General features: G+C 41.0%; 1 protein-coding gene across 3 annotated transcripts in view; it reads right to left on the bottom strand.

The window, feature by feature from the left end:
• Nucleotides 1-27,696, bottom strand: part of Vps13c (vacuolar protein sorting 13 homolog C) — a 153,880-nt gene that overhangs the window by 86,926 nt on the left and 39,258 nt on the right. For all 3 annotated transcript variants that reach the window (XM_006979296.4, XM_076576580.1, XM_006979294.4), the window contains 18 exons: nucleotides 27,543-27,623; nucleotides 26,712-26,769; nucleotides 24,510-24,637; nucleotides 22,344-22,450; nucleotides 20,991-21,162; nucleotides 18,927-18,989; nucleotides 15,541-15,667; nucleotides 14,896-14,990; nucleotides 12,340-12,482; nucleotides 11,276-11,468; nucleotides 9,997-10,111; nucleotides 9,308-9,444; nucleotides 8,065-8,188; nucleotides 6,521-6,638; nucleotides 4,723-4,852; nucleotides 4,121-4,199; nucleotides 3,337-3,476; nucleotides 1,463-1,616 (listed from right to left, as the gene is read on the bottom strand). In XM_006979296.4, coding sequence (XP_006979358.1) covers nucleotides 1,463-1,616; nucleotides 3,337-3,476; nucleotides 4,121-4,199; nucleotides 4,723-4,852; nucleotides 6,521-6,638; nucleotides 8,065-8,188; nucleotides 9,308-9,444; nucleotides 9,997-10,111; nucleotides 11,276-11,468; nucleotides 12,340-12,482; nucleotides 14,896-14,990; nucleotides 15,541-15,667; nucleotides 18,927-18,989; nucleotides 20,991-21,162; nucleotides 22,344-22,450; nucleotides 24,510-24,637; nucleotides 26,712-26,769; nucleotides 27,543-27,623 — 2,164 coding nt within the window. The remainder of the gene's footprint in view (nucleotides 1-1,462; nucleotides 1,617-3,336; nucleotides 3,477-4,120; nucleotides 4,200-4,722; nucleotides 4,853-6,520; nucleotides 6,639-8,064; nucleotides 8,189-9,307; nucleotides 9,445-9,996; nucleotides 10,112-11,275; nucleotides 11,469-12,339; nucleotides 12,483-14,895; nucleotides 14,991-15,540; nucleotides 15,668-18,926; nucleotides 18,990-20,990; nucleotides 21,163-22,343; nucleotides 22,451-24,509; nucleotides 24,638-26,711; nucleotides 26,770-27,542; nucleotides 27,624-27,696) is intronic.

The following is a 27,696-nucleotide window of genomic DNA, read 5'->3' as shown; positions in this document are numbered from 1 at the left end:
GTGAGTCGAAGGCCAGCATGGGCTACTTGGTTTCAAAACCTAAACAAACACCTCTTTTGAGCTCAAAACTATGTTGTGTGTACACACACACACAGAGGAACTGGCTGGTCAGCCATTGAATCATGCCCCATTTTACTCTTCAGTCTGCAAATCCTGCTTCTGGAAGAACTAGAAAGCTCCCCCTGGTTTCTAGTCTTTCCCTTTTATACATTGTTTTTTAAGATTCCTTTATTTTACTTTTTGTATATGACTATTTTACACGCATGTATCTATGTGCAACATGTTTGTGCCTGGTGCCCTAGGAATTCAGAAGGGTCAGATCTCCTGGACCTGGAGTTACAAACAGTTGTGAGCTGCCATGTGGATGCTGGAAATCAAACCCAAGTCCTCTGCAAGAGCAGTAAGTGTGTACAACTGCTGAGCCATCTCTCCAGCCCCCCTCCAGTCTTAACTGACATAAAGAAGAAACAACTAGACAGTTTATTGTTTACATTCATTACTCATGTCTGCAATATAAATTCTATCATAATGCATTACCTAAGAAAATTAGTAGCATGGGAAACATTATTTTTCTCCTCAACTGGAGTTTATTTTAGTTTCAAATGTTTTCTAAAAATCGTAAAATGTCTTAATATTTGACTAAAGTATCGGGCAAACTGTTGGAGAATTTTAATTGTTGCAGACTAATTCACTAACTCATGCCTCAAATACCTGAGCTGACAAGATATACATTGAAATGATAAACTATAAGAGTTCACAAGAGGGTGGGCTTTGCATCTTCCCCCTTTATTTCTATCACAGTGCTTCTGTGCTGTGTGAACACTCTAATACAGCGATTCTCTACCTGGGGTCACCAAAGACCATTAGAAAACAAATATGTTTACATTATAATTCATAACAGCAGCAAAATTACAGTTATGAAACAGCAATGTAATGATGTTATGATTGGGGGTCACCACAACATGAGGGACTGTCTTAAAGGGTCACAGCATTAGCAAAGTTGAGAACCACTGCTCTAGGCTTCAGTACCCTAAGTCCAGGTCTGAATACTAAAACCTGTCATGAACAAGATACAGAGCATGAACAAGTTATTTGGGGTCCTTCAGTCTTTCTTGGTCTGTGAATGGGAATGATATTCCCTAACATCAGTGGACTTTCCTGGACTCTGAGGTGGTGGACCATAGAGTTCGAGGCTGTCAGACCCCAGGGCCAGGCTTCCAGTGTTCTAGCCAGCGTTCTATCACTTACAGTTGTCTGAACCTGAGTGAATCATCATCTGCATATTAGTGACATGTGAACTGAAGACAGTAACATGGATGCTTCACAGCCATTGTGTTACCACAGTGTAGCTATTATACCCACTATAATGCAATGAGATATTTCACTATAAATAAAACTATTCTGTACACACAAGGGTGCTATTTTTACTACTGAGTGCTGTATCAGTTTCCATGGCCATTACCTTTAATTTCATGGTAATCCAAGCTGATTTTCCTCAAATAGGACACTGCAGTCAGGTCAAATGTCCTCATTGTTGCTTCGGTCCCTAACTGAGTGACATTAAATACTAGAACTGTCTCTTCTTCTTTCTGTTGCTTAGTGAGTTCCAAAATCACCTGAAAGAATCCACGGGGCAGTGGGAAGTTGTTGGTAAGCCATTGATAAAATGACAGAAACAAAGTCCCCACACACACACAACACTGTGGGAGTGAAGACTCTGACCACATCCTCCCACCAGACACAAAGCCTGGATTAACTGAGAACTCTAATATCAAGACCATAAGCACACATACACAAAGCTATGTTCTTAATGTCTATTTTTTAACTTAGAAAAAACCAAATGTATGGATTCTTCTGAGAGTTGCAGTCCCAGTAAAGCAAGAGGTAAGAGTGTGCGTTTCCACAATATTTAAAACAGGTGTGGCACTTTTTAAAAGACAGATAAGAGATGATGGTGGTTGGGGGTGGCGCAGCAGTGGAAGAGAAGAGCGACCACCTGGAAGCATTTGAAGACAGAGGTCAAGGGCTCTTCTGTTACTGTGGGTCAAATTATGAAAAAAGGAGACAAGTCAAAAGCCGAGGGTAGGAAACAGACTAAGAAAATACCAATAACATTCAGATGTATCAAATCTGACATGATGAGTTAGGAAAGGCTGTCATTCTGGAATATCAAAGTCAACCATGAACACCTCTGTATTATTTAGCACTTTATTATCAAAGTGGTAAGTTATAAAAATTTAAAACACAGGAAAGCAAGGGGGAGGGTGAAAAACTGCAATTCCACCAACCTGGAGATGAACACCATCATTTATAAAAAGAAAATATGTACATGTAACTAACAGAATCATATGCCTGTGCACCGAAATCTCCTTTACCCCCAAAATATGCTGTGCACATATCATCAGGTTTTCTTTTTCTGTGTGGCGACTCTAAACAACGGGTCTCAGGACTGAAGCTAGAAAGCACCATGCCCCGCACATCCCGCACCCAGCTGTCTCCAACCAATCCCACCCCCACACTTCTTTGTTTTTTTTTCCTTTTGTTTTGTTTGCTGTTTTGTTAAATTGACCAGGATAGTTTATATCTCCAGCAGAGCCTGAATCCAGCAGTCCTCCTGCCTCAGCCTTCTGGATAACTAGGAGTATATAGGCCTATGCCACCATGCTTGCTTGGCTTTCTACATGACTTTTTTTTTTTTTTTCATTTTACATACCAACCACAGTTCCCCCTCCCCACCCTTCTCTCACTCCCCCCCCCCACCAAAATGACTTTTAAAGGTGAAGAAAAAGAGTTTCTAAGTTTGTTTGCTAACATTTTCCATGTTATACATGCACAACAGTGTTATAATGGCCAACACTATTTAGCTCAGGGGGAAGTCTCGCTGCATGTGGAAGCACAGGCCTATAGTCTCAGCACTCAGGAGGGAGTGCTGGGGGTAGAAGGAAAGTCACATGTTCAAAGAAAGCTTGGGCTACATACTGAGATAGTGAGTTCAAGGAATACACAGCAAAACTCTATCTTAAAAAAAATTAAAAGAGCTGGGACTGGATGCGGGGTGATATATACATCCACACACAAAAACAGAAATTTTATGCAGAAATGCAAACCCTAATTAAGAGACCTGGGCTTTTCCAGAAGAGATTACACACACATTGATCCCCCTTAAGCCATTTTTTAAATCATCTTCATGGTCTAAAACTGTGTGTGCCTTTGGGTAGAAAGGCACAGCTGATAGAAAAGAAACTAGAACACCACATTTTCAATGCACCTGAAGCTGAGGTCAGCTCCCAGTACAGAAGACCAACAGGAATGTGTTCATGAACAGAAAACACAGACCTCTTTAATCTCAAACTTGAGCAGAAGATTAACCAGCTCCTCGTTTGGAACCTCAGGGGCTTTTTTCAGTTCTGAGGCTTTCACGGTTCTGACAGTCTGCGAGTCTCCATCCTCAGCATCAAAATACTCGTCATCAGAATCTAAAGCAAAGAGACATGCATTAACCCAGACAGTATTCACTGAGAACCCACCCGGACACTAAGCCTAGACCTAACAAAGTCCATTCATGCAAGAATCTTCATATTCAGACTTAAATATTTGCAATTTTTCAAGTCCCAAAGTGACTAGAACCAGCATGTGATAAAAACTTAAACCAAATAGTACTCTACTATCTTTCCAGAAGTGACTCATTCTTCACTTTAGTTCATTCACTCACCATTCAGCAAAATATTTATTGGGCATCATCTACATGTACCAGCATGTGACCACCACAGTGGAAACCAGAGTGGCCAGGCCTTGACCTTGTTAGATATGATCTTGTCTCTATGAAGGTTACATTCTATATTCTAATTTGAAATTATAAGACATCACTCAGCCCTGGTTAGAGGAAAGTATCACAGAGGAACACAATGTATTTAGATATTTGGAAAACACTGCCAACTCCATCACCCTCCCTTAGAAAACGACAAAACCTCTTCTTCATTGACCCAACAATGAGACGTGAGCATTGGTTGGCAGCCAGCTAGAATGGTGCCTTCAGGACCCTGTGCTTTCTGAAAACCCTCTCACTACATAACCCTGAGGAGGTTAGCGTCACAGAGAAACAGTATTTTCCGGTCCTCACCTGATTCCATTCCATCTAGCAACAGGGAAGTGCCAAGAAGACCTTTCGTCCCACCTGAAAGAACAGGAATCGAGGCTACCTAACAAAGAACAAAAAAAGTTGTTTTTAATACTCACTGAAAAGAAGGATTAAAGACTACAGAATGAGGTCTTTCTATATCCCAAAAAGCAACAGGGGACAGAGGGAGATGGGAAGATATGTATCATCAGCTACATTTCAATTAAAGTGACCCAGAACATTTAAGACTCACCAAAAAAGAACAGTTTCAAGTTGGTATTTTATTTGCAAGCTTATTTTAAAGCCTTATATTCCTAGTTCGATATAAGGCATGTTTTATACATGTGAACGACCTTTAACTTTCATTTCTGTTGTTTTTTACGTTTGTTTGCTTCTTTGGAGGCAGAGTCTCACGGGGTAGCCCTAGCGGGCCTGTAACTTGCTATGTAGCCCAGGCTAGCCTTGAAAGCAGAGATTCCCCTGTCTCTGTGCAGGCTCCATTTCTGCATCTTTGATCCTTTTGGTTAGAAAGCCTGTCTTTATCACCACTACTCTGTGGTTTTCTAGAAATCACCTTGGCATTTCTACTGCAATCACTTACTCACCTGTCTCTCTGGAGACTGTGTGGATGACTTCTGGGGCAAGGGTATACTATTAATCAAACACAGCGTATCTTTTATCTTCTGGTCAGAAATCCTCACATGCATCAAAGGCAGTCCTCCTGAAACTTTAAATCTAAAAATACAATTTGAGTGAGGTCTCAGGGATGGGAAGCAAATAGACAGGAAATGACGTGGTGAGGTCAATGGCTGGCCAGCCATGTTTGAATCCATCATACTTAGATGCACACTTAGAGAACAGAAGTTCTCTATAAGCCAGTTTTCCAGACCATCTAAATCTATCTTCCTTAAGCAGTAAACCTTTTTAAATGAACTTTTTTAAAAACAGGGTTTCACTATGTAGGCCCAGCTAGCCTGGAACTTGCTGTGCAGGTCAGACTGGCCTTACCTCACAGACTCTCTGCCTCCTAGGTGCTATGATTAGGAGAGTACACTAACACACATAGCTTAAAGTTAAGTAATGCATTACAAAAGTCCTTTTGAACACAATTGTCTACAATTAAAAACAAAAACCACATTATGTATTTTATTTCCTGGCATCTAAGACTTCTTTCTACTAATCCCAGAGTGTCTGCCCCATCGCTCTCTATCACCTTGTCTTGCCCTGCTCTGTTTATCCGTTACACTTGGCAGCACCTGATAGGTGACATGTGACATGTGCGCTTATTTCCGGTCCCCTCGGGTTAAAGTGTAAGCTCCCTGAGGTCATCTGTTTTGCTGCTGAGTGTCCAGCCTGCTCTGGCAGTTGTTATATTATCTTTCCTTACACAATGTGGCTGCCTGGTGTCTGTCTCCTAGTGTGTTGACCACAGGCTGCTCACAAGCTTGTTCAGCTGACCGTCCGGCTGCCTGGCTAAGCTGTGAACAAGCCTGCAGATTCCTAACTCTTAAAAGCTGGCTGGCCTTAAGACACACACCTTTAATCCAATCTTATGGAGACATTCTCTCAATTAAGGTTTGTGGTGATATTTTGTTAGTTTTTCTTAGTTATAATAGAAAGTAAATTAGATATAAAAATTTAGACTCACAAAGATAGATAATTAAGTATTTCCTTTAATTTTGCCAAATGCAAATGAATTAGATATTGTTACTATAATTCTTACTTAATAATTGTTTTTGTTTTATATAGTTTTACTAGATTAAGGTTAAAACCTTCCTTTTTAATTAGACGAAAAAGGAGAAATGCTGTAAGATTATGCTCTTGAGATTTGTCACTCTAATTGATTTAACAAGATGCTGATTGGCCAGTAGCCAGGCAGGAAGTATAGGAAGAAGACTAGGAGAATTCTGGGAAGAGGAAAGATGGAGTCACGAGTTGTCAGCTAGCAGCCAGGGAAGCAAGATGAGAATACCACACTGAGAAAATGTAACAAGCCATGTGACTAAACATAGATAAGAATTATGGGTTAATTTAAATATAAGAGCTAGTTAGTAACAAGCTTGAGCTACTGGCCAAGCATTTATAAGTAATATTAAGCCTCTGAGTCAATTATTTGGGAAACGGCTGCCGGGTCTTTGGGAGTTGCTGGCCAGACACAGAAACTTCCGCCTACAAAGGTTCCCTCCTCTGAGATGACCATGGCTTGTGTCAAGTTGCTATAAAATAGCCAGCACAACATACTATACAAATAAGTACTTTCTTTAAAATGTATTTGTGCTGTAAGACAGAATAATCACTGTTATTTCCTCTCCCACATATATTCATCTCTGTTTCCTTAAACTTTAGCAGCTAATACAGATATAGCACCCTTGTTGATTTCTAATATAAAAGACTCATACATACCTGGCCATTCTAACATCCTTCTCCACCATTGCCTTGGCCAACTCAACATGAATATCCATGGGTTGCAATATGTGCATAGTTGATGGATGTTGGAATCTACACTTTTTCCAGTTTTCCTCTTTAAAAATAAAAATTTAAATATTAAATAACTTTTAAAAATTATCAGATATTCTGTGCAAAATATTACATTGCTAGAAAATACTTAACAAATTTAATGAACAATTTTTACTTCCTTTAGCATACAAGTTAAATCATCTGTATTTTAACACAGATTGGTAGAAGACAAATAAATATCAAAAAAAGACTGCATGTGTAATAACCACTATTTTTCCAAAAAGAAGATTCTAAAGACAGATTTCCCACATGGCTAACATAGTCCCATGCAGACCTTTATCCACGACAGGGACTGAAGAGCTCATTGTTCAAATACGTATTTGTAAGGACATGCAAAGGGGAAGGCAGTGTTGATGGTCTGTGTAAATACTCTCCTTTCAGAACCTCGGAGGCTCCTGACAGGCACCGAGCAGATATGTTATCTTAATGTTAACAGAGCTCACTAAGCAGGGTAGAGCATGGCCTCTGCATGCAGAGATTACATCCTCAGGTGACTTTCCACAAAAGGACATGCTCAAAGATATTCAATCAACACCTACTTTTTCTAGTTACAAAAGGAATATGACGGACCAAAAAACTGTACATAAGCAACAGAAAACACCAATGCTGTGAGAACATGAACTATTTTTAAGTTTTATGAGTGTATCTACAGGATGAGTAGCTGTAGTGAAAACACGGGACAGCAGAGAAGATATCTTAAATTTCAGATCTGAGACTACGTTCATATACATAGTGAGATATCCTGGGAATGGGACCTAAGTTTAATCACAAAGTCCACCTGTGTTACAGACATATCCTACATGTAGCTCAAGGGCCATTTGGCATCTGCAGGGCATGTGTGCTTTAAGTACGGCCCATATCTGAAATTTCATATGGATTTTTTACTTGTGGCATCATATCAGCATTCAAAATGTTTCAGATTTTGGAATAGCTCACATTTAGGATTTTTGGATCAACGACGTTTACCATAGTATTTTTTTAGATATAGTATTCTTTAAATATATGTTTCTCGGATACCTATAAAAGTAGTTATAACAATGCAAAAATAAAGACTGAACTAAAACCGTACATGTTTTCAAATAAAGGCAGCATGGAGAACATGGAAACATCTCAAAACATTAGAACAGAAGAGTTTGAACCAACTGTAACTTCTTCTGTGTTCTGACAGCTCAGTCATGCTACAAACAGGGGCCATGCACAAACTGAAGATTACCCTAGGACTTATAGTCTGTTATAACTGTGACATCCTGCACTGGGCCACTCCTACTGAAGTGATCAGCAGGAAAAGTGCACAGGACAGTGGCTGGGACTAATACCCAGGAGCAGACAGACCCATGCACACACACTGCCAAGCCTAATAATGCATGCATGTACACCCTCACAGCTACTGGAGCTAATCTGACCACCCTAAGAGCTGAGCAGTGGCTGACCTGCTTTTGCAAAGAGCAACTGTACACTCTTTATTTCCACATCAAACTTGTCATATGCCTTGTCTATTATTTCTTCCAGAGATGAATTAGTTGTCTTCTGTGTACCTTGGTCTTTACTGTTGAGCTAAAATGGAGTGAAGAAAAAAAAAACTGAATTTTTTTACTTAACATAAAAGTATACATATAACAAACTTTGGTCAAATTTCAAAACTTCTAACTGAAGACAGGAGACTTCCTAAATGAGCTCATATTCTAATTTCCTGGTGATCTGTAAGCAGTTCGTTAGGAGTACATTACCTCACCACATGTCTGTTATGCTTGAGTAAGACATGCTGAGCACATTTGCACTCACTGAGCCAATTACACAGCTGTCTGCATCAAATGCCCTGTCCAGAAGGAAAGCTCCTTCCTCTGCCTGACTCCTAAGAGGTACCTAAGTCGGTAGGTACTGCCAACTATGGCTCGGCTCTCCTACAGCCCACCTTGAACTCCTCACCTTCGCGACACTACCATGAAGGAAGAAGCCATTAGGACCAGCTCCAACCTACTTCCTTTTCCCCTTCCCAGATGGAATCAAGGCTCAATTCAGTTTAACTGTGACCTTTTGCCAAATGCTTAGATTCAACGAGATGCAAAATCCAAAACCCGACTCTACTTGCTTAGAGCAATCAAGTATACATTTATAATATATAGATACATAATATAACATTGTATGTGTATATATGACATAAATGATATATATTGCACATATATAGAGATAATTTCCTGTCAAAATATATGTCCCAAAAATGACACTGTAAAATTAAACACTATAAACCATGAAAACTAAGATAGTTTCTCTCCTATTAAGTAGGAAAACAGAAAAATCATCCATCCAGTCCTCAATGCCAAATTTTTGCCATTACAGAAATTTCTTTTGTTTTGTTTTGTTTTTTCAAGACAGGGTTTCTCTGTGTAGTTTTGGTGCCTGTCCTGGAACTCGCTCTGTAGACCAGGCTGGCCTCGAACTCACAGAGATACGCCTGGCTCTGCCTCCCAAGTGCTGGGATTAAAGGCGTGCGCCACCACCGCCCAGCTCATTACAGAAATTTCTAATGACACTTCTTTGTTTGGGTAGCCATACAATATGTGTGAAATAAGTCTGGGCTTAATTTAAGTGAACTTAAGAAAAACAGCAAGCTATCAGACATACGGTTAGCAAACTGTCAAAGATAAAAAGAGAAAAGTACACACACACACCTACCTGAAAAGTACCAAAATCTAAAATGAGAAGATTTGACTTTTCATGGTGAAAACCTGTCTGTGGAATTATTAAATAAGAAGGCTTTAGATTGATCCTTAAGTCGAGGGTTTTCCGAGTCTCAATAATATGTGTGAGTCCTAAAACAAGGCCAGGAAAAAAAGGATATGGTCAAGTTGAACTACATGGTGATACCGTTACCACAAAGACTAAGAACTGAACTTGAAAGATATTAGTGTCGGTTCTGTCAAAAAGTAGATTCTCAGTTCATCATGTGAAGTAAACATTGCATTGAGTTGACAGGAAACAAATGTCTCATAGCGTATATACATAATACAGTAAAGCCTAGGTAACTAGTATTTGTCTAGGCAGCCTGATGAAATAGTCTGCTGCGTCCTTTAAACCAGGCATGCACAGCATGGTGAATGGTTTGGAGGAAGGAGATGGAGGGTCACCTTTAGATCATTTCAAGGCACAAGATCTTGGGTGTAAGGCAGACAGAAGCATCTGTCCCTCCATTACTCTCTTTCTCAGGAAGTCTAACAACTTATACAAGCCTGAGTTAGCCACAGAACACAGCCGAATTTTAAAACAGAAATAAGACAACCTCAACTACTTTAAACACAATGTTTCCATTGCGATGGACATGCTTCAAGTTTAGCTGGTGCAGAGAGACACACTAAAAATGTCACCTGTAGCTGTTCTCTCCTTAATTTCTTCCAGCTTCATCAATGTGGCTGATGTAATCTGCTCAAGATCCAACCCCTTATTTGACTGAAAGAATTCAACTACAGCATTGATAGTTTTCTGTAAAAGAATTTTAAAACACGACAGGCAGGTTAGATGTCAAATCTACGTTATAAATCTAAAGGATTTACCTCAACTATAAATAGCTGAGGCTCTGGACTAAGGAATCCAAAGATGCTCTCTGCATTCCCTTCAGGAGGGAGAGACAACTGCGAGCATGGCAGAGCCTAGTGAGCTTACTGGAGAGAGGAAAACCTGTACATTTCACGGCAGTGGCAAGAGGTCTAAGCAGCATGCGGTACTAGCAAATGGCGTGGCCTCTGGTTTCAGCCTCCAGTTAAAGTAAATCCATCACTCAACACTGTACTTGGATTTCACCATGCTCTGACATTTGGAGGAGAAACAAGGGGGAAGTTGGCCACTCTCACCTGCGTGTAAAACCTGAATATACAAATATCAGAGATTTTATATGGTGGGAAAAGTTCTGGAGATTAGCTGTACAGCAACTTAGTACATTTGTGAATGTGCTAAACAAACTGAACCACGATCTTACCATGAATGTGTAAGATGGTAAATCTTGTCATATGTGTTCCACTACAATATAAAATCTTTTCAGCTTTATCTTATCATCTGTGTGTGAGTGCTTGTGCACAGGCGCGCGCACACACACACACACACACACACACACACACACGCATATCATAGCACATGGAGGGGGGTCAGAGGACAGTTCTGTGGAGTCAATTCTCCTCTGCTACCCTTACATGGGTTCCAGCAATTGAACTCAGGTCATCAGGCTTGCACAGCCAAGTGCCTTTATCCACTGAGCCATCCTTTCAACACTAAAAAAACGTTTAAAAAATTTTGTGTGTGTATATGGTATATGTGTACGGAATATATATTCATGTGCGTGTGCAGGTGAGTGCACCCATGCACGTGTGCAGAGGCCAGAGGAGAACACGCTGTCCTGTCCTGTTACTCCCGGACTTCTCCCCTTGAGTCTGGGCTTCTCACTGAACATGGAGCTAGGCTGGCAGCCAACAAGTCCCAGCAATCCTCCTGCCCACCTCCCACAGTGCTGGGTTGCAGGCACATACATGCCCACGCCGGTGTTTTACTTGAATGCTGAGAATTCGAACTCAGAGCCTCGTGTTTGCATATCAAGTGGACTTACATATTAAGCCAACTCCCCAACAGCTTGAAGTCACCCCTGCCTGCACTTACAGCGTCATAGATGACCTCCACAGGCTGGGACTGAACGATCAGAGTCTGGTCAGCAGGGCTGCTCTCAGGGTTGGTTTCAAACTCAATTTTGAGCAAGGACGATGAAGTGTCGCCAATGGAAGCCACCAGTGATGGCACAATGTCTTGCTGTCGCAAGCCTGTGACGTACCAGTGTTCTAATTTTGCTTCTATCCTATCCAATAAGGAAAAAGCAAGCATGTAACAGGTGAAGTGATAGCTATTCCTTTGAAACTTCCTTTGAGAACCAGCCCCATGGCCAAAGTCACAGCTCATCTTCTTAGGCTGGCCTTCGTTTACCTACAAAACCTGCCTCTGTTGCTGTCAGTCACTGTCTTTTTAGCTGTTTACCATCCACATAAAAACCCACTTTAGTCAACCCCAGCACATGGCACACGTCCTGGTCACGGTGTTTAAACACAGATAATACCACCATCCTGTGTCCACGCCACTCCCACATCCTCCTCCTGCTTCTCCTGGCATCCTTCCCATCCAGCTGCCTCCACCTCCTACTGTCTCGGTTACTCTTGACCACAACTGAGCCGTGCAGTCTACCTGTGGGCATTTCACACCATGCTCCACGGTAAGCTGTCTAATGTGTTAAATGGTCTTGAACTAATTCTTTGTATAGACTCTTACCAAATGCAATGTAAAAGTCCTGAAAACAGAAATGTACTACACCCTGAACAGCTGCCGTGTGCAGACACTCTAATAAAACACTGCCCAACAAACACTTGCAGAGGCAAGGAGGAAAGATAGAACAGTGACTTATACTGTTCACCATAAAACATAAACAAATCTTCTTTCATGCTGCGTAAGATTACATAACTGAGCTGGGCAGTGGTGGCACATGTCTTTAATCCTAATATTTGGGAGGCAGAGGCAGGTGAATCTCTCTGAGTTTGAGGCCAGCCTGGTCTACAGAGTGAGGTCCAAGATAGCCAGGGCTACTGAGAGAAGCCCTGTCTCGAAAAAAACCAAATATATATTTGGAGCCTAAAATCCTAAATGTAAATGAAAATGAAGTTAACTTCTTAAAAACTTACTTAAGTGCTTGTGCTCCTGGTCGCTGGGATACTTGGGTACCCAAGCCAATTATCTGAATCCTCAAGATTTCTGGAACATTCTTGTTTTCTCTTATTATAATAGAGGTGCTCACCAACTTCAGAGTCAGTATATGGGCCACATACTAAATAGAGGAATGCATGAAAATGGTTATCATGGGAATGAATTCTGACTTTCACGGTTTCATCTTAAATATGTCGAATCATCAAATGACTCAACAAAACCTACAGGTTCCAGCACTGACATATTCTACATACTCTCTATAACTGAACTGAAAACTCAACGCAAGGCTACTTGGACAGACAGCACACTTACAAACAATCCCAGCTCATCTGCTTAGTTTTAAAGAAACAGTGACAATCCTTTAGAGGAAGAAAATCTCCACTGAGAAGCTTCCACTTAAGCAAACTTAGCATGTAACCAATCTTCTAGCTGAGGAAAAGAATTTGGGGACGTGTTTCCCCTCAGAGCGTGTGAACTTTTAAGAGCATGAAGACAGCCTCTGAGGTGAGTCTCAAACAAGGCAGCGGCACTGAGGAAACGCGATCGATCATCTGGTCTGGTGGAGACCCGGGAACACACAGCTAAAGGGAATCAGAGGAAACTCTCCAAATGAAGAGCGGAAAGACTGAAATGCAGAGCGCTGAGAAGGGGACAGAGGACAGCACAAGGGCACGGCTCACACTGTGAGGAAGCATTGTGGCAGAAACTATTCACGATGGTGAGACCTGTGACAGCCAAACCACGTGAACAAGAGCAGGTGTCAATGTATACCACAGCAAATGCTGAAAACCGGACGAGTTAAACACCGAGATTTCTCCGCTCCATGGCCCCGTATCTTGAATGAGCGACATCAAGTGGACTTGGTGAGTTGCCAGACAACAATGGGGGACGGAGGAAGAAAACAGTAATAGTTGGGAGGGGGACATCTGGGGAGATGTGGGAAGTGGAAGAGGGAAATAGAGATGGATTTGACCATATTTCATTGCATTCCTATATGAAATTCTCAAGAAGACAGGAAAATTAGAAAATTGTACTATGAAAAATTTAAGTAAATAAAAATGCCCTTCATTGATTAAAACAACATACAAAGGAAATGAATGAACATAAATGGATACAGTACAGCTCACAGCTGAATGTACTGACAAACAGTGTAAGCCAAACAGCAATAGAATCATGGACTCAAACTCTTTTTAAAAAGGAATCAACAACCTAGAATCTTAAACACAAAGGCTGGGGGAGTATCCTTAAGACACATGGGAAAACAATAGTTATTTTTAGAAAAAAGCAAAAATTTGGGAAACTAATTACAAACAGATCTTCACTAGAGGGAAGAAAACAGCGCACATCACTCAAGAGAAGGGAAATAAAGGCAATGTCAACCCAAGATGCAACTGGATGAAACTTTCCATCTCCCCAAAATCATCTCTGCAGTCAACATAATCTCTAACGGTACCACAGCAGCATGTTTTCCCAAAAGCACAAGACACAAGACCTGTAAGAAAACCCACAAAGAGTCCCACAGTCAGCAGTGGAGGACAAACCTCTTTACCTCACTTAAGGTGGGCACTTACAAATGATCACACAGGAGGGCCAACAAGCCCCGGAAACATGCTCAACGTCATTATCAGGAAAAATAGAAATTAAAAATACAGTGGGATTGCACATCATCCCCTTAGAATGGCTCAAAGTAAACATGTGAAGAACGGCCATCACAATGAGTGATGTGTGGGGAACTTCTTGTTTCAAGTTATACATACATCTACCCTATGACCCAACAATTTCACTCCTAGTTATTTACTCAGTGGGAATGAAAACATACAGTTTAAAAAGGGGGGGGGGGGGTGCAAGCGAACTAAAAATAAAGACAACCCAGATGCTTTTCAACAAAAGCACTAATAAGTAAGTTCTGGTATTTTCAAGTGATAGACTCCTGCACAGCAATGAAAATGAGTAAAATACATTAGGTGCCACGCAGAGACGGCTCCAAGGACAGTGGCAGACAAGAGAAAACATGCTCTGTGCTTCCCTTTACAGAAAGATGAAAAAATACGTAGAACAAAATCACGGTGTCCATAGCAAAACACCCAAGGAAAGGAAAGAAGTGACCGTGGTACAGATCAGGACGCTGGTTATATCTGGGGAAGAGATGGGGGAGGTGTGGGGATTCTAGGATGGCTGCAATATTGCAAACCTTGACACTGGCAGTACCTGTAGCCAGTGACTTTTCAACCTGTCAAATACACAGAATGCTTTTGATCTGTTCACTCTTGCTATGCACTAAACTTCACAAGAAAAACACCTCAAAGATTCAACCGCACGCTCTAGTGAGGATTTTCACCAGGCTCTTCCTCTACTCACTTAATCAAGCTGTCCTACAGTTGAGACTTTTGACTGGGAAGGCTCCAGAACAGCATTAGGCAACCAAACTAAAGACAACACATTTTCAGTAGCTACTTAGAGCATCACTAAGTTAGCCCAACTCAAGACAACCCAGCAAGTGAATCAAGACACTTGTGAAGGCACCCAACACCTACCTGCTTGGGCAAAGCCAAGTTGTAGGTACTCTCACTGTAGCCAATGGCAGTGAAGAGCTTGTCTTTCTCCTCCGGAGTCATGAGATCATCGATGGCTATGAGACAAGACGGTCTTTTAGGAAATGAATGGCTATGGTTTTAAAGACAAATTTTTTAAAAATAATCAATAAAAATATTATGTTGGGGAAAAAAAGTCCACAGACACAAATGCTAAAGCAAAATCAGCCAACTAATTCCTTCTAACACTCTACTTTGGTTCATTTAAAAAACAAACAAACAAAAAACCACCCTGTATTTGACTATTTGTATTAAGAAACTACAAAAAGATACTCACTGGTAAGGAAATTCATTTCTCAGGTATACACATTTTTAAATTTGCTGAAAATTTCAAAACTTACCTTGTCACTAAAACCCATCTAAAAGTTCACAAAAAGGAATACAGAACGCTGAGACCTCTAAGCATGAACATGTTAAATTTCTCACAAGTCATTTCTCAAGAACTTTCAAGTTCTACTCCAGGTAGAAAAAGAAATCAATTCCATAGCCTGTCCCATGTGTTCATGTGTTCCTCTGCTGGGCATGTGAAACAGAATCTGCGTGGCTGTTCCTTGTGAGTGAATGATGACTGCCTGCCTTGAGACTTACTTTCAGGGATCAATGAGTCCTCATCTTTCTTCTTAGATTCTTTCTTTCCCCAAAACCCACTAAACCAGCCACGTTTCTCGCCTGCCTCAGTAGACTTTTTTCTTAACTTCTGCCCAGAATGAATGACCTGAAAAATAAAAATTGAAAATTCATTCAGAAGAAACACTCTGTTCACTGTTAAGTATAACCATGGTCAGTTTTGTTTAATGCTTCAATAGAGTAAGACAGGAGAGGAGGCCAATTCTTTCTGAAATGATGCTCACAGTACGGCCTGGATAGTGTGGTCTACAGACAACCTACTTCCCAAACCTACTGATAGAATTTGGGGGAAGACGCGCTGTTTAGCTATAGCCAAGGACTCTATGAATTTCCCTAGGTACTGTAATGTACAGGTGTCTAAGGAGACACTAGAACAGGTTTATAAAATGAAAAGGATTCTTTAAAGGAAGATGCTTCTGCACTCATGATGGAGTAATCTAAAAAGCGCATTTCAGAATTTACACACATTACCGGTTTGCTAACTAGTTCACAGTGAGAGAGAGACAGTGACAGAAACAGTTCTCAAATCCCATCTCACCTCTGGCCTGAAATAAATCCTAATGCGCTTCCTACTGGTCCTTCTCTTAGCCCATCTTTCAAAACCAGAAAACAAGTATGAAGAAAAGGGGTAAATGATTTAGACTCTACCTTCTCATTCCCCGATTTTAACAATCTGCCAATTCGCTTTCAAGAGACTTTTCAATGGATACTGAATCATTAACATACTTAAGTATCCCATAATAAAAAGTAAAAACAATACAAAAGAGAAGTCAAAAGAGTTAAGTTCTATAATGAAAGAGGAGTTTGATGACTGAATATAACGCTAAGCAGGGGGAATATGTTCAGTGTTTGTCTTATGTCACCCATGAGTGCAAGCATTCAAGAGTGAAGAAAGAAATAGATAGGAAAAGCTATCAAGATGTATTAAACAGGGTATTTTCATTCTAGCATTAACATATATGTGCATATATACTACACACTGTGTGTTTGTATTATATACATTTTATATAGACAATTTGCATGTAGTGTTTGTGTATAGACAGAATGAGCAAGACAGACAGGCAGAGACAGTCAGTCATCCAAAAAGGAAAGAAGAAAGGAAGATTATTTGAAAGCATTCCACACATGTAACAGGTCGGGTCTGAAGCTCAGCAGCCACTCAGGTGCACCTGTCCCAGGTAGTCACAGGTGGTCAGGTCACTCTCCTGGCAGCCCTTTTCTGCCTGGATCTGGAGCTGTGTTGATACAGCTCCCTCCTTCAACTCCGAACCACCCGCTGGTCACCTCTGAGTCGCTTCCCATCTCTCTGAGCATGACAACAGAAGACTTTCAATCTCTGCAACTCCTCTCTACTCCCTTAGGTGATTTTATTCTATCTCACTGGTCTACCACATCCTGAACTGATACGCACAGCATAGACTTCTCTTCTGAGCTCTGAATTCACATTCCTGCATCTGATGTGAACTCTGATCTTCTCACACCACACCCAAGCCGTTCCAACCCAGTCTTCCCCATCTCATCTGATGACAGATCTACACTTTCAACTGTCTATACCAAGGTAACCCAAGGCTTTCTAACTCTCATATCTAACCTATATCGGGCAATATGGGTTCTGCCTTCAAAACATCTAAACTCTGGCACACTGTATCTATTCCACTATAACCAATCTCCAGCATGTTCCTGTCACCCATCCCAAATCAGGTCAATACCAAGTGGCCTCCCTATTTGTACCCTCATCCTCTCTCCTACAGCTGTTTGCAAAGCAGCTAGGATGAGTTCTAAAGCATGCCCAGTCACAACATCCTGTTTCTCAAAAGCAGTATTAAAGACTTGCCAAGCCAGAATAAAAGCCCAAACCCACAGCTGCTTCTAAGAAAAGCCTACCCAAGATGATGATCTCCCGGTTCCCAGCAGCACCACCTCCACTACACTCTGCCACTTCCTGTACATCACAGTGGCTGCCACCCTCCCCTCCGTTACAGCATCCCCTGAAGGAGCCCCATGAGCTCCCAGACCAAATCCTTTAAACTGGGACCATGTATTCTCTCCTGCTGGTTCAGCTCTGCCCTTGGACAACTCCCTGGCATCTCCCTCACCCTCCTTCGGTCATCAGTCCAATCTCCCTTTCTGAGTGAAGATGTCTCTGGCCTCCTGTTTAAAACTTCAAACCCAATTATCCTCACGGTCTAGCCCCAGCACTCTATGTTTATGTTTAACTGTATGTTTATTATCCTTCTCTCCCACTGGAAGGGATTTCTTTGTTGCTCACTCCCATGTGCTAATACAAATGACAAAGAAGAAGGAGAAAAGAATCACTTACTTAGTCATTCCTGAGGGCCGGGCCCATAACAGTCCAAGTGTTTTAAATGAATTATCATATATCCCCACAATAAACACAGGACACAGGTCCCATTATAAATGAGAAAACCAAAGCACAAAGAGATTAAACAGCTAGCCTCAGGTCACAAAGTCAAAAGCCTATACAACTGGGACCATCTGACCTTCAAGTCCACACACTTAACCATAATCTAGAATGACAGAAATTCGTTAAGTTTTTGCTAGATAAATGAATAAGTACATGTGCTTTAGTCACACTTTAAAATGAGTATGGACTGGACAGACAGCTGAAAAATACAGCATGGCTCAATCCCCAGAATCACAGAACAGGGGTGGTATGCCTTCGAGAGCTCTAGGAAGGACTTAAAAGGAAAGGTAGGCAGCTATGGGCAGTAAGTAGCTCAGCATTCCAGATGACACATGAGGGAACGAGAGCATAGCCTTTCTTCTGCTGATCTGTTTTCTAATGGTTCTATAAGCTCTATTTAATCTGAAATTCATCTTTAATCACTGAAAAGGAAGAGAAATGACAAAAAAAAACAGGTACAAAAAGTCCTGGTGGACAGGCAGGATAAAAACATTATTGACAAATTGGTTCTGATTTTGGAAAATAAGAGAAAGATAGCAGAAGGGAAGAGATAAGAAGGAAGAGGACAGGAAAAAGGGGGGGAATGCTTAAGTATGTTAAGTCATAAGGAAAACCACGAGCCTGATGCAGAATGTAAACTGCAAAGTTTTGAGTTGTTGGAATGATAGAGAACTTAGATTTACTTTTTTATAAATTTTAGATTACACAGTTTGAAAGCTCTTCCTTTGCATGTTAGTGGCTTTTTTCCAGTTAGTTTTCTCGAGAGACTAAATGAAGCAATAGGGAATTAATCTCTATTCTCATTCGGGTAAACCTCAGCAACTTCCCATAAAACGAAGATTTCTCCATCCTGGGTTTAAAGTAGTGACAGAAACATGATTAAGAAAGAATAAAGTCAGCTAACATCATAAAAAATGATTACCTCAACTTGTGCTTGTTGTCTCACTAAAATTATGTTAAACACATCGAGACTCTTCTCCAAGTCCTGCAAAAGAAGAGAAATAATGATTAGGTAAAAGCCATACTCTCTGACTGATGGACTCACCCAGTCCTGAACACTGGTGGTGGCCTAAGGAAAGCATGAGCTAAAATGTACAGAAGGCTTTCAATTATTTTAATTTCCATAGTAAGAGAAAGGAAAGTTTTATAAGAAAAAAAAATGGAATCCCTCTTAAATAGTTTGAAAATAAAGTTGTTTTTTTTTTTCTGTAAGACATTGTAAATGATTGCACATAAAAACAAGAATGTTTACGATGGGAGCTGTGCTGGGGCTGAAGAGATGCCTCAGAGGTCAAGACCACTGGCTTCTCTAACAAAGGACCCAAGTTCAGTTCCCGGAACCCCCATGGAGGCTCTTCTGCAACAGGAGATCCAATGCCCTTTCTGACCTCCGCGGGCACCTGGCACACACGTGATGCACAGACATACATGCAGGCAGAACACTCACACACATAAATAAAATAGATACACCTTTTAAAAGGTTTAGAAGGCCAGGCAGCGGTGGCACACACCTCTAATTCTAGCACTCGGGAGGAAGAGCCGGGCAGGTCTCTGTGAGTTCGAGGCCAGCCTGGTCTACAGAGTGAGATCCAGGACAGGCACCAAAACTACACAGAGAAACCCTGTCTTGAAAAAAACAAAAAACAACAACAACAAAAAGGTTTAGGTAGGGCTGAAGAGGTAGTTAGAAAACAGCCCTGGATCCCCTGCAGAGGACAGGAGTTCAACTCCCAGCACCCAACTCTGGCAGCTCACAACCTCTAACTCCAGCTCCAGGGCATCCGATGCCCCTTTCTTGCCTCTTTGTACTTTGTACTTGCTTGTACAAATACACACAGAGACATGCATATATACAGAATTTTAAAGACATAAAATGTGAAAAACAATCCAAAAAGGAGGCTCACTTTAGGTGTGTGTGTGTGTGTGTGTGTGTGTGTGTGTGTGTGTGTGTGTGTAAAATCCTTACTTATTACTCTCCCCTATTCTGTATTATTTTATAGCCACTATATCATTACAAAAAAAGTGGGGAGGGATGTAAGTCACCACATAAAGTAAAGGAGACACCGGGACTCTAACATTTACTGGATGGCCCTATCTCAGGTCATTCATGAACGTTGTTTATACATCCCTTAGGACTGTAAGACAGATGTAGTTTTCACTTTATTCCTGAGGAGAAACACTCAACTTCAGAAGCTGAGGAACCTGTGTCTGTGACCAGAACATCTGGTAAGCACCAAGCGCCTGACTCCGGATCTTCGCCTCCACACCTACGCTCTTCCTGATGTCTCACACTAGTGACTGCCATGGTTCCTAAGTACAAGAGTCCAGTCCGGTCTCACATCCTGGACACCGTGACTCGATGGCACCAGATGCTAGTAAGCAGGTTCTGTATTCAGGGCACAAGGAAGACTCCAAGCCTTTCTCAGAAAGAACAGGGTTTTGTTTGGTTTTGTTTCTAAATAATTCTTTAAGCTCTAAAAGGGAGAGACCACTACTATATAAGTAAGGGAATTTTTATCAACAAAACAAGATCTAACAAATGAACATTTAAATGAGTCTGATGTCCATTTTCTAAACAGTATTAGAAAAACCAAACTCATTTTCCCAAATAGTCTGTAGCAGTTTTACCATATGTGACATTATGATAGGGAAAAGGGACGGTTGGTTAATAAAAAGGAAGAAAAGAAAAAATAAAGAATACTCTATTTTCTCATGTAGTTTTTCTCAAAGCCATGAGTCTGTTCTTTGTCAAATTATATTCTAATTCAAACTGTATACATAAGAATATTAAAATAGCTGGGTGTGGTGGTGCAGGTCTTTAATCCCAGCACTCAGGAGGCAGAGGCAGGCAGATCTCAGCCTGGTCTATAGAGTGAGTTCCAGGCCAGCCAGGGCTATGGAGTGAGACCCTGTCTTGAAAAAACAAACAAACAGAGAATATTAAAGGGTGATCAGACATACAGCAATACTAACATTCAAAACATACCTGAATTTGTTTCTGTAGTTCTTCTGAGACTTTCGTTTGTGTTAACTTGCTTTTGTAGGCAATTTTGTAACTCTTGAGTAACTGCCTGTGTTTTTTTATGTTACTCCATGACCACATCTGAGTATATCTTCTTATATGAACTTCAAGAACAGAATCAATTGCATATTTCCACCTAAAGTCAAATTTTGTTAATGTGCACAGGAATATACAGATGTAAGAAAATGGTTTTGACTTTTCAGAGACACTACATTGTTGATTTGTTTGTTTGTTTGTTTTCTTCTTCGCCTTCTTCCAATACCTCCAACAATAACACTGCAAGCCCCCGTACAACTCTCTGACCTAAACAAAGTGAGCGAAGAAACACCCAGGAAGAGAATATGCCAAAGCACACCCACAAAAGCACAAAATGATGTATATGAAAAACAGTACAGTCACGTGCTGGGCAGCAACTTCGTGCTACATGGCAGACCACATACAGCACAACGGCTGCAGACAATTGTATTTATATCTTGTGATGTCACAGCTATCTGAGCTCACACTGCATGATGCCCACACAACCATGAAAAGCATGTCACATAATAAGATCTCCACTGGTAAGTGAAACATGCCTGTAGGCTGTGTTCTAATGATTGTAATCTTGAGTCCATATGGATGACTGACAAGACTTTTTAAAACATGCTCAAAGTCTTGAATGCAAAGACAAAACTTTGGGATTCTAGAAGCAGAATATACAACAAGGCATTTGTGGGGGGGGGGATGACAACATCAGCAACATAGAAAAAAAATCTCTCTTTTCCTATTGTTTTGGAAGAGTCTAGACAACTAGACCTTAAAGGTTTCTTAACTCTGAATGCCCGGACTATATAATTATTCATTTCTCATAAAATAAAAGAACAAGAGCTAAGGCAATGACTCAGTGGTCCATGTGCTGGATAAGCAAGTACAAGAACCTGAGTTTGCACCCCCAGAACGCACATAAAAGTTGGGTTCATTGGTGCACACCTACAGTCCCAGTGCTGGGGAGAAGGGGCATGGAACAAAAAGGCAGAGCTCACGGGCTTGCTGGCCAGCCAGCAGAGCTGAAATGGGAGAGTTCCGGATTCAGGGAGAGACTATGTCCCAAAAAATAGGGACTGAGAATAGAGAAGCAATTGAGGAGGGCATCAACCTCCAGTCTCCAAACAGTCACACAGGCAAGCGCATCTTCACATCTACAACACACACACACACACACACACACACACACACACAGAGAGAGAGAGAGAGAGAGAGAGAGAGAGAGAGAGAGAGAGAGAGAGAGAGAGAGAGAGAGAGAGAATAATTTTTAAGTTAAAAGAACAAATTCTAACTTACCACTGCCGACAGTTGGTGTGAAGCGGTAAACAAGGTTTGTACTTCCTATATGGTCCATTTCTAACCATATAATCCAGTGACTCCAAAAAGTCAATCATACTTAAGTACTATTGAGACAAGAGCAAAATTAGGTTTGTTACAGTGAACATGAAAATAAAAATTAGATCTGATTCTCTCTTTCTTGAGAACCCCAAAATCTCTGATAATTCAGTAATATACCAACTACACCTGATTAAACTTGAGATTATCAATTAGAAATTAAAGCACAATATTTTAAGTTCTTCTATAAAAGGCAACTCTGCTGGTATTCAGACTGTCACATGACCAATAATAGACTTCATTTTTTTCAGATATTCTAAAATGGGAAATAAATGCAATAGTGAAATGGTGTGTCTCCCAGTATTGATTGTATTTGTGTTTCTAAACATGTCTGCTTTTCATCTGGACCCTCATTTTTGCCAATTTTTTGTCTCATTTTTTTACTCTCAATCTGCTCCAGAAAAATGGATGCATAAGCAAGATGAAGCTATCTAAGCACTCAGTTTACTACCAACACAACTTTGTGTTGTGTACGCCTGACAAACAGTTCAAATGAAGAGAAACACACAAGAAATGGGTGAGAATGATCCCAGGTTCAAGCAGAATAAGGTCTAGCTTCCTTTGAATTTTCCTCAATACAATTCAACCCAAGGGTCACTTGACAAATGTGTCTAGCCTAAACTTCAACAATGAACTATATCCCACATTTCAAAGACATTAGGGAGAAAGGACACAAAATTCTAGTTACAATTTATATTCACAATGTTATAAAATAAAATTATAGAAACATTAAGTAAAATAGATTATTCAGGTTTGTTCTAAACTAGACATGGTGGCACACATCTATAACCCTAGTACTCAGAAAGCTGAGACAGGAGGATTGCTGCAAGTTCAAAGCCATCCTGGGCTATATAGTGAGTTCTGGACCACCAAGAATAAACAGACGAGCCGGTGGTGGTGGTGGCGCACACCTTTAAGCCCAGCACTCGGAAGCAGAGCCTGGCGGATCTCTGAGTTCGAGGCCAGCCTGGTCTACAGAGCGAGATCCAGGAAAGGAGCAAAGCCACACAGAGAAACCCTGTCTCGAAAAACCCAAAAACAAACAAACAAACAAAAAAAAAGAATAAACAGATGAAAAGCAGTTATTTTCCCCTTTGGTGATGTAGCTACTAGAAAAGCTGGAGTGACAAATGCCATTTACATTCTGTTTATTAGACAGCATTAAACTAAACGCCCAGGTATCAACATTCCTGGTCCTCTCAATTCAGATCTCCAGGGCTGCTATCCAAAGCCTCCAAGCCTATAGCCACACTGGAAAACAAACACAGGAAAGACAGTTGCTCTAAAAACTAAAGGAGTGGTACTTGAGTGTCTGTTATTAAAAACTGAGGCAATGGGGTTGGAGAGATGAGTCAGCAGTTAGGAGCAGGGGCTGCTCTTGCAGAGGATCTGGGGTTTAATTCCAGCACCCACATGGCAGCTCACAACCTCCAATAGCTCCGGTTTTAAAGAACCTAACACTCTCACCTCATCTCCTTAGTCTCCTGCAAGCCCATATATTCAGAGGCTCACACACTACATATAAATAGAAATAAAGTTTTTTAAAAAGTGGCTGGCAAGATGCTTAGGGAGGAAAGGCTTGTGCCCAGCCTGCCAACCTGAGTTCAACTCCCAGAGCCTACAAGGTGGAGGCAGATAACTTCAAGTTGTCTTCTAACCCCAAACTCATGTGCGTGCGTGCGCGCGCGCGCGCGCGCGCGCGCGCACACACATACACACACACACACACACACACACACACACACACAGTCTAAAAGATGAGAAGAGAAAAGGGGAAGAAAAACACTACAATTCTCCTATAATTATGAATTAAAAGGAAATATCATCCACTACAGTTTAATAAGATCAAGTATCATTTGTGAAAAAGGTCAGATTAATGGAAACTGTCTGAAAATTCTCTTTTAAGTCCCCCACAACCCACCTTTTTTTTTTTTTTTTTTTTTTGCATTCACTGCCAACAGAATGAAACAAAAGGACCACCAGACCATAGAGAATGACCAGGACAAGGACAACTGAAATTCAGGATTCAAAGCTGATTAAAGCCAGAAGTATCCAAGGGAACCTTACCTGAGGCTTCGTCAGCTCGATGGCAATATTTTGTACTTCGATGTTCCCATCAAGTTTGGGTGTTTTGAACTCTGATTCTGCACAGGGATTCATGTAGAGTTTTGCAGAGGCTGATATTGGCTGGAAAACTGACATCACATGGGAAGACAGAAGGTATGATTACATGCTCTTAACTATGAACAACTAGGAATAATTATGAGACGACCGCACTTTGAAAGTGACAAAGTAAATGCCATGCGCATGTAAGAAAATCACCATCAGGAAATGTGCAAGGCACGTGAACCCACAGAGACAGTGGCAGCATGCACTGGGCCTGCGAGGGTCCAAGCCAGAGGGGGTCCCAGCCCTAACGGGGGTGGGGGGTGGGCATGATTTCCCATCCCTAACCAAGAAGCTGTCTCCATCTGACAACTTCACGAAGGAAACTTAGTTTCTCCAAGGGAGTCTCACTGAGTATATAAACCACACTTAAGGACTGGCCCATGCCCAGCAATAGACAGCCAACACAAAACTAACTCAGTGGTATTTTTGGAGATTTTTCTTTTTTGTCTCATTATGCCTTGTCTGGGCATTTTTTTAACCTTACTAGTGTTTTGTTTACATATTATGGTTTCCATTTCTGTGTTTTTCTGGCTTTTCTCTGTGTGCCTGTGTCTCTGCACGTGTGTGTGTGTTTCTCATGCTTTTTGTTTGTTGTTTTTCTTTCTCTGTTTTGTTCTATTCTTGTTTGTTTGTTTGTTTTTTAATTTGCCTGTTTTCTAAAGAGAGAGGAAGAAGGTGTGGAGTTGGATGGATGAGGATACAGAGAGGATCTGGGAAGGGAGGAGGTGGGGAAAACTGTGATCAGAATATATTGTATGAAAAAAATCCATTTTCAATTTAAAGAGAGACAGAAACGGAGAGAAACAGAGACAGAGACAGATATACAGGGAGAGAGAAGAGAGAAAAGGGAGAGATATACAAGGATCCACTTATCTGTGTAAAACAAATCAGGAAGCTTACAGGCTAAACCCAATCTCCCTAGAGTTAACTGGAGCCATGTGCTTCCAGGTAGGGAGTATGTGGAACACAGTTCCTGTCTACAACTGGGTTTCTCTGTGATTTAATAATTTATTGTAAAAGTAAAATCTAATTTCTATCTTAATCATTGACAAAATTTAGAAACAGAAACATAAATAAAACCATCCTAGGAAACAAATTACAGTATACTGTTTTCAAATTGATCACACACAGACAACCTTAGCAAAAACTGAAAATACTCTTGAGGTTAAGTGATAGTAAAAGCAACAAGTTTCCTAGGGATGATGACTATAAATAGTCAGAAAGCCATATAGATGGATTGCTTTATGGTAATTGTAATTTTCATTAGATTGTATGACATTTGAACTGACATATTATTCATGAATGTCAGAGAATTACGTTGTGCGTTCTCTGAGCTAGTTATCTTAACAATGAAACGGAAATTTTTTACAAACTGGGAACACTTGAAAATGTTGTCATTATTCAGATGTATGAACAAAACAGAAAATGCCATAATCTAGTGGCAATGAGCTACAAAGGACAGGAAGAAAACCACAGAGAACCAGGACAACTGAAATATGGAAGGAGACAGACGTGGACGCTAGGACTGACTATGAAGAATTACAAAGTTCACTGAATAAAAACAAACAGCTTCTCGGGTGAAACTGAAACGGAGAAGCAGATGCAGTAAATAGAAAAGCAGGCAGCCCTGTCCAAAAAATAAAGGAAAAACTTCCCCCAAACTGTACAAAGTTCACTTTTTAAAATCCAGTGTGGTTGGCTTACACTGCTAGAGGTGACCTGAATAACACAAACCCAAAGACTCCAAAAGGGAGAGAGGGGAGAAAAATGAGAAAAGGGGGAAGCAAGGGAGCAAGACTGAGGGGAGAAAAGGGGAGGGGGAGGAGCCCAAACCACAAAAAAAAAAAACAGCCCACAGACAGGAGGACGCACAGAGGTCGGAGGAGGCTGGCGGCAGGAGTGGCCACAGCTCCTCCGCCCTCCTCCACCATTCTCCAGTACTGCAAGGTTGCAGTCTAGTCCTGAGGAGCTGTATACACGTTGGATAGCCAAATACCATAAAATTAACATTCTGTTGGTGAGAGTAACTTCGTTCAGAAACGTTTGTGACAACATTGACCTCCATGTCTCCTCTGTAAATCAACTCTCCCTGGTACTCACTGTACTGATAGTTTGGGGGGATGTTTCTACTTGTAAGAATTTCACGCTTCAGTTGATCCTAAAGAGATTTGAGAATGAAAGAGAAATACACACTTAGCCACACATATATAAAAAATGTTTAAAAAGAATGGTTCTCACATCAGTACCTTCACTGCTCTCTTTGTAACAACTAATCCATAAGAAAAATATAAAGCATATATTTATAGGTGTTTCTCCTTACAATAAAGATACAAAGGCCTAAATATCTAGGAGCATAAATATGCTCTTCTCTATGAAAACCACCCACAGACAGATAAATATCCACAAAGTCCTAGTTGAAGACTGAGTCTCCGTTAGAATGTTTCTGGAGACGTAAAGTTTATTCAATTCAAAAGTATGATAATTTTGCCCCTATCTTCTAACTGAAGAAATAAGACACTGGCTCAGGACACTGAAACACTGGGTCGTCCATCGACCATGTAGGAGATCATCATCATAGCTATTTCAACCCTTGTGAGACCCAATCCGCTCCGGGTCTGACAGGTGGCATAGTCAAGTCACAACACTCCTCACAGGAAACAGCATATTAAGAACGCCTCCAAAATGAGCATGAACAACCACAGAGGGCACTGTAATGGTCTCCCCGTCACTGTCGAGGGAACGGTTTCCAAAAGACCTTCAGACTCTCACTTTTCTAAAGAGCCAGATGGGAATTCAAAAGTTTTTTCACACTTATGATTTAGTTGATAGGCCAGTTAAACAAATAACTGACCGCCTGTCCTCATGAAGGACCTCCCTTTCCAACACACTTTTGGTGTGTAGTTGGCACTTCGAGGTAGAAACTGAAATTACCAAGATGTGTTCCCTTGATCCACGGTAAGACATGCTGCAGCCAACATTCCAGTAGGCACTGAGGCTGTCAAGTTTCACAAGCTACGCAGGAAAAATGAAAGTGGTCAGGCACAGCACCCTGAAACTGCCCATCAGCATTCAACAACTGCCCTCA

Source organism: Peromyscus maniculatus, chromosome 7, assembly GCF_049852395.1.
Source record: "Peromyscus maniculatus bairdii isolate BWxNUB_F1_BW_parent chromosome 7, HU_Pman_BW_mat_3.1, whole genome shotgun sequence".
NCBI lineage: Eukaryota > Metazoa > Chordata > Mammalia > Rodentia > Cricetidae > Peromyscus > Peromyscus maniculatus.
This window is presented reverse-complemented; position numbering and strand designations above follow the sequence as displayed.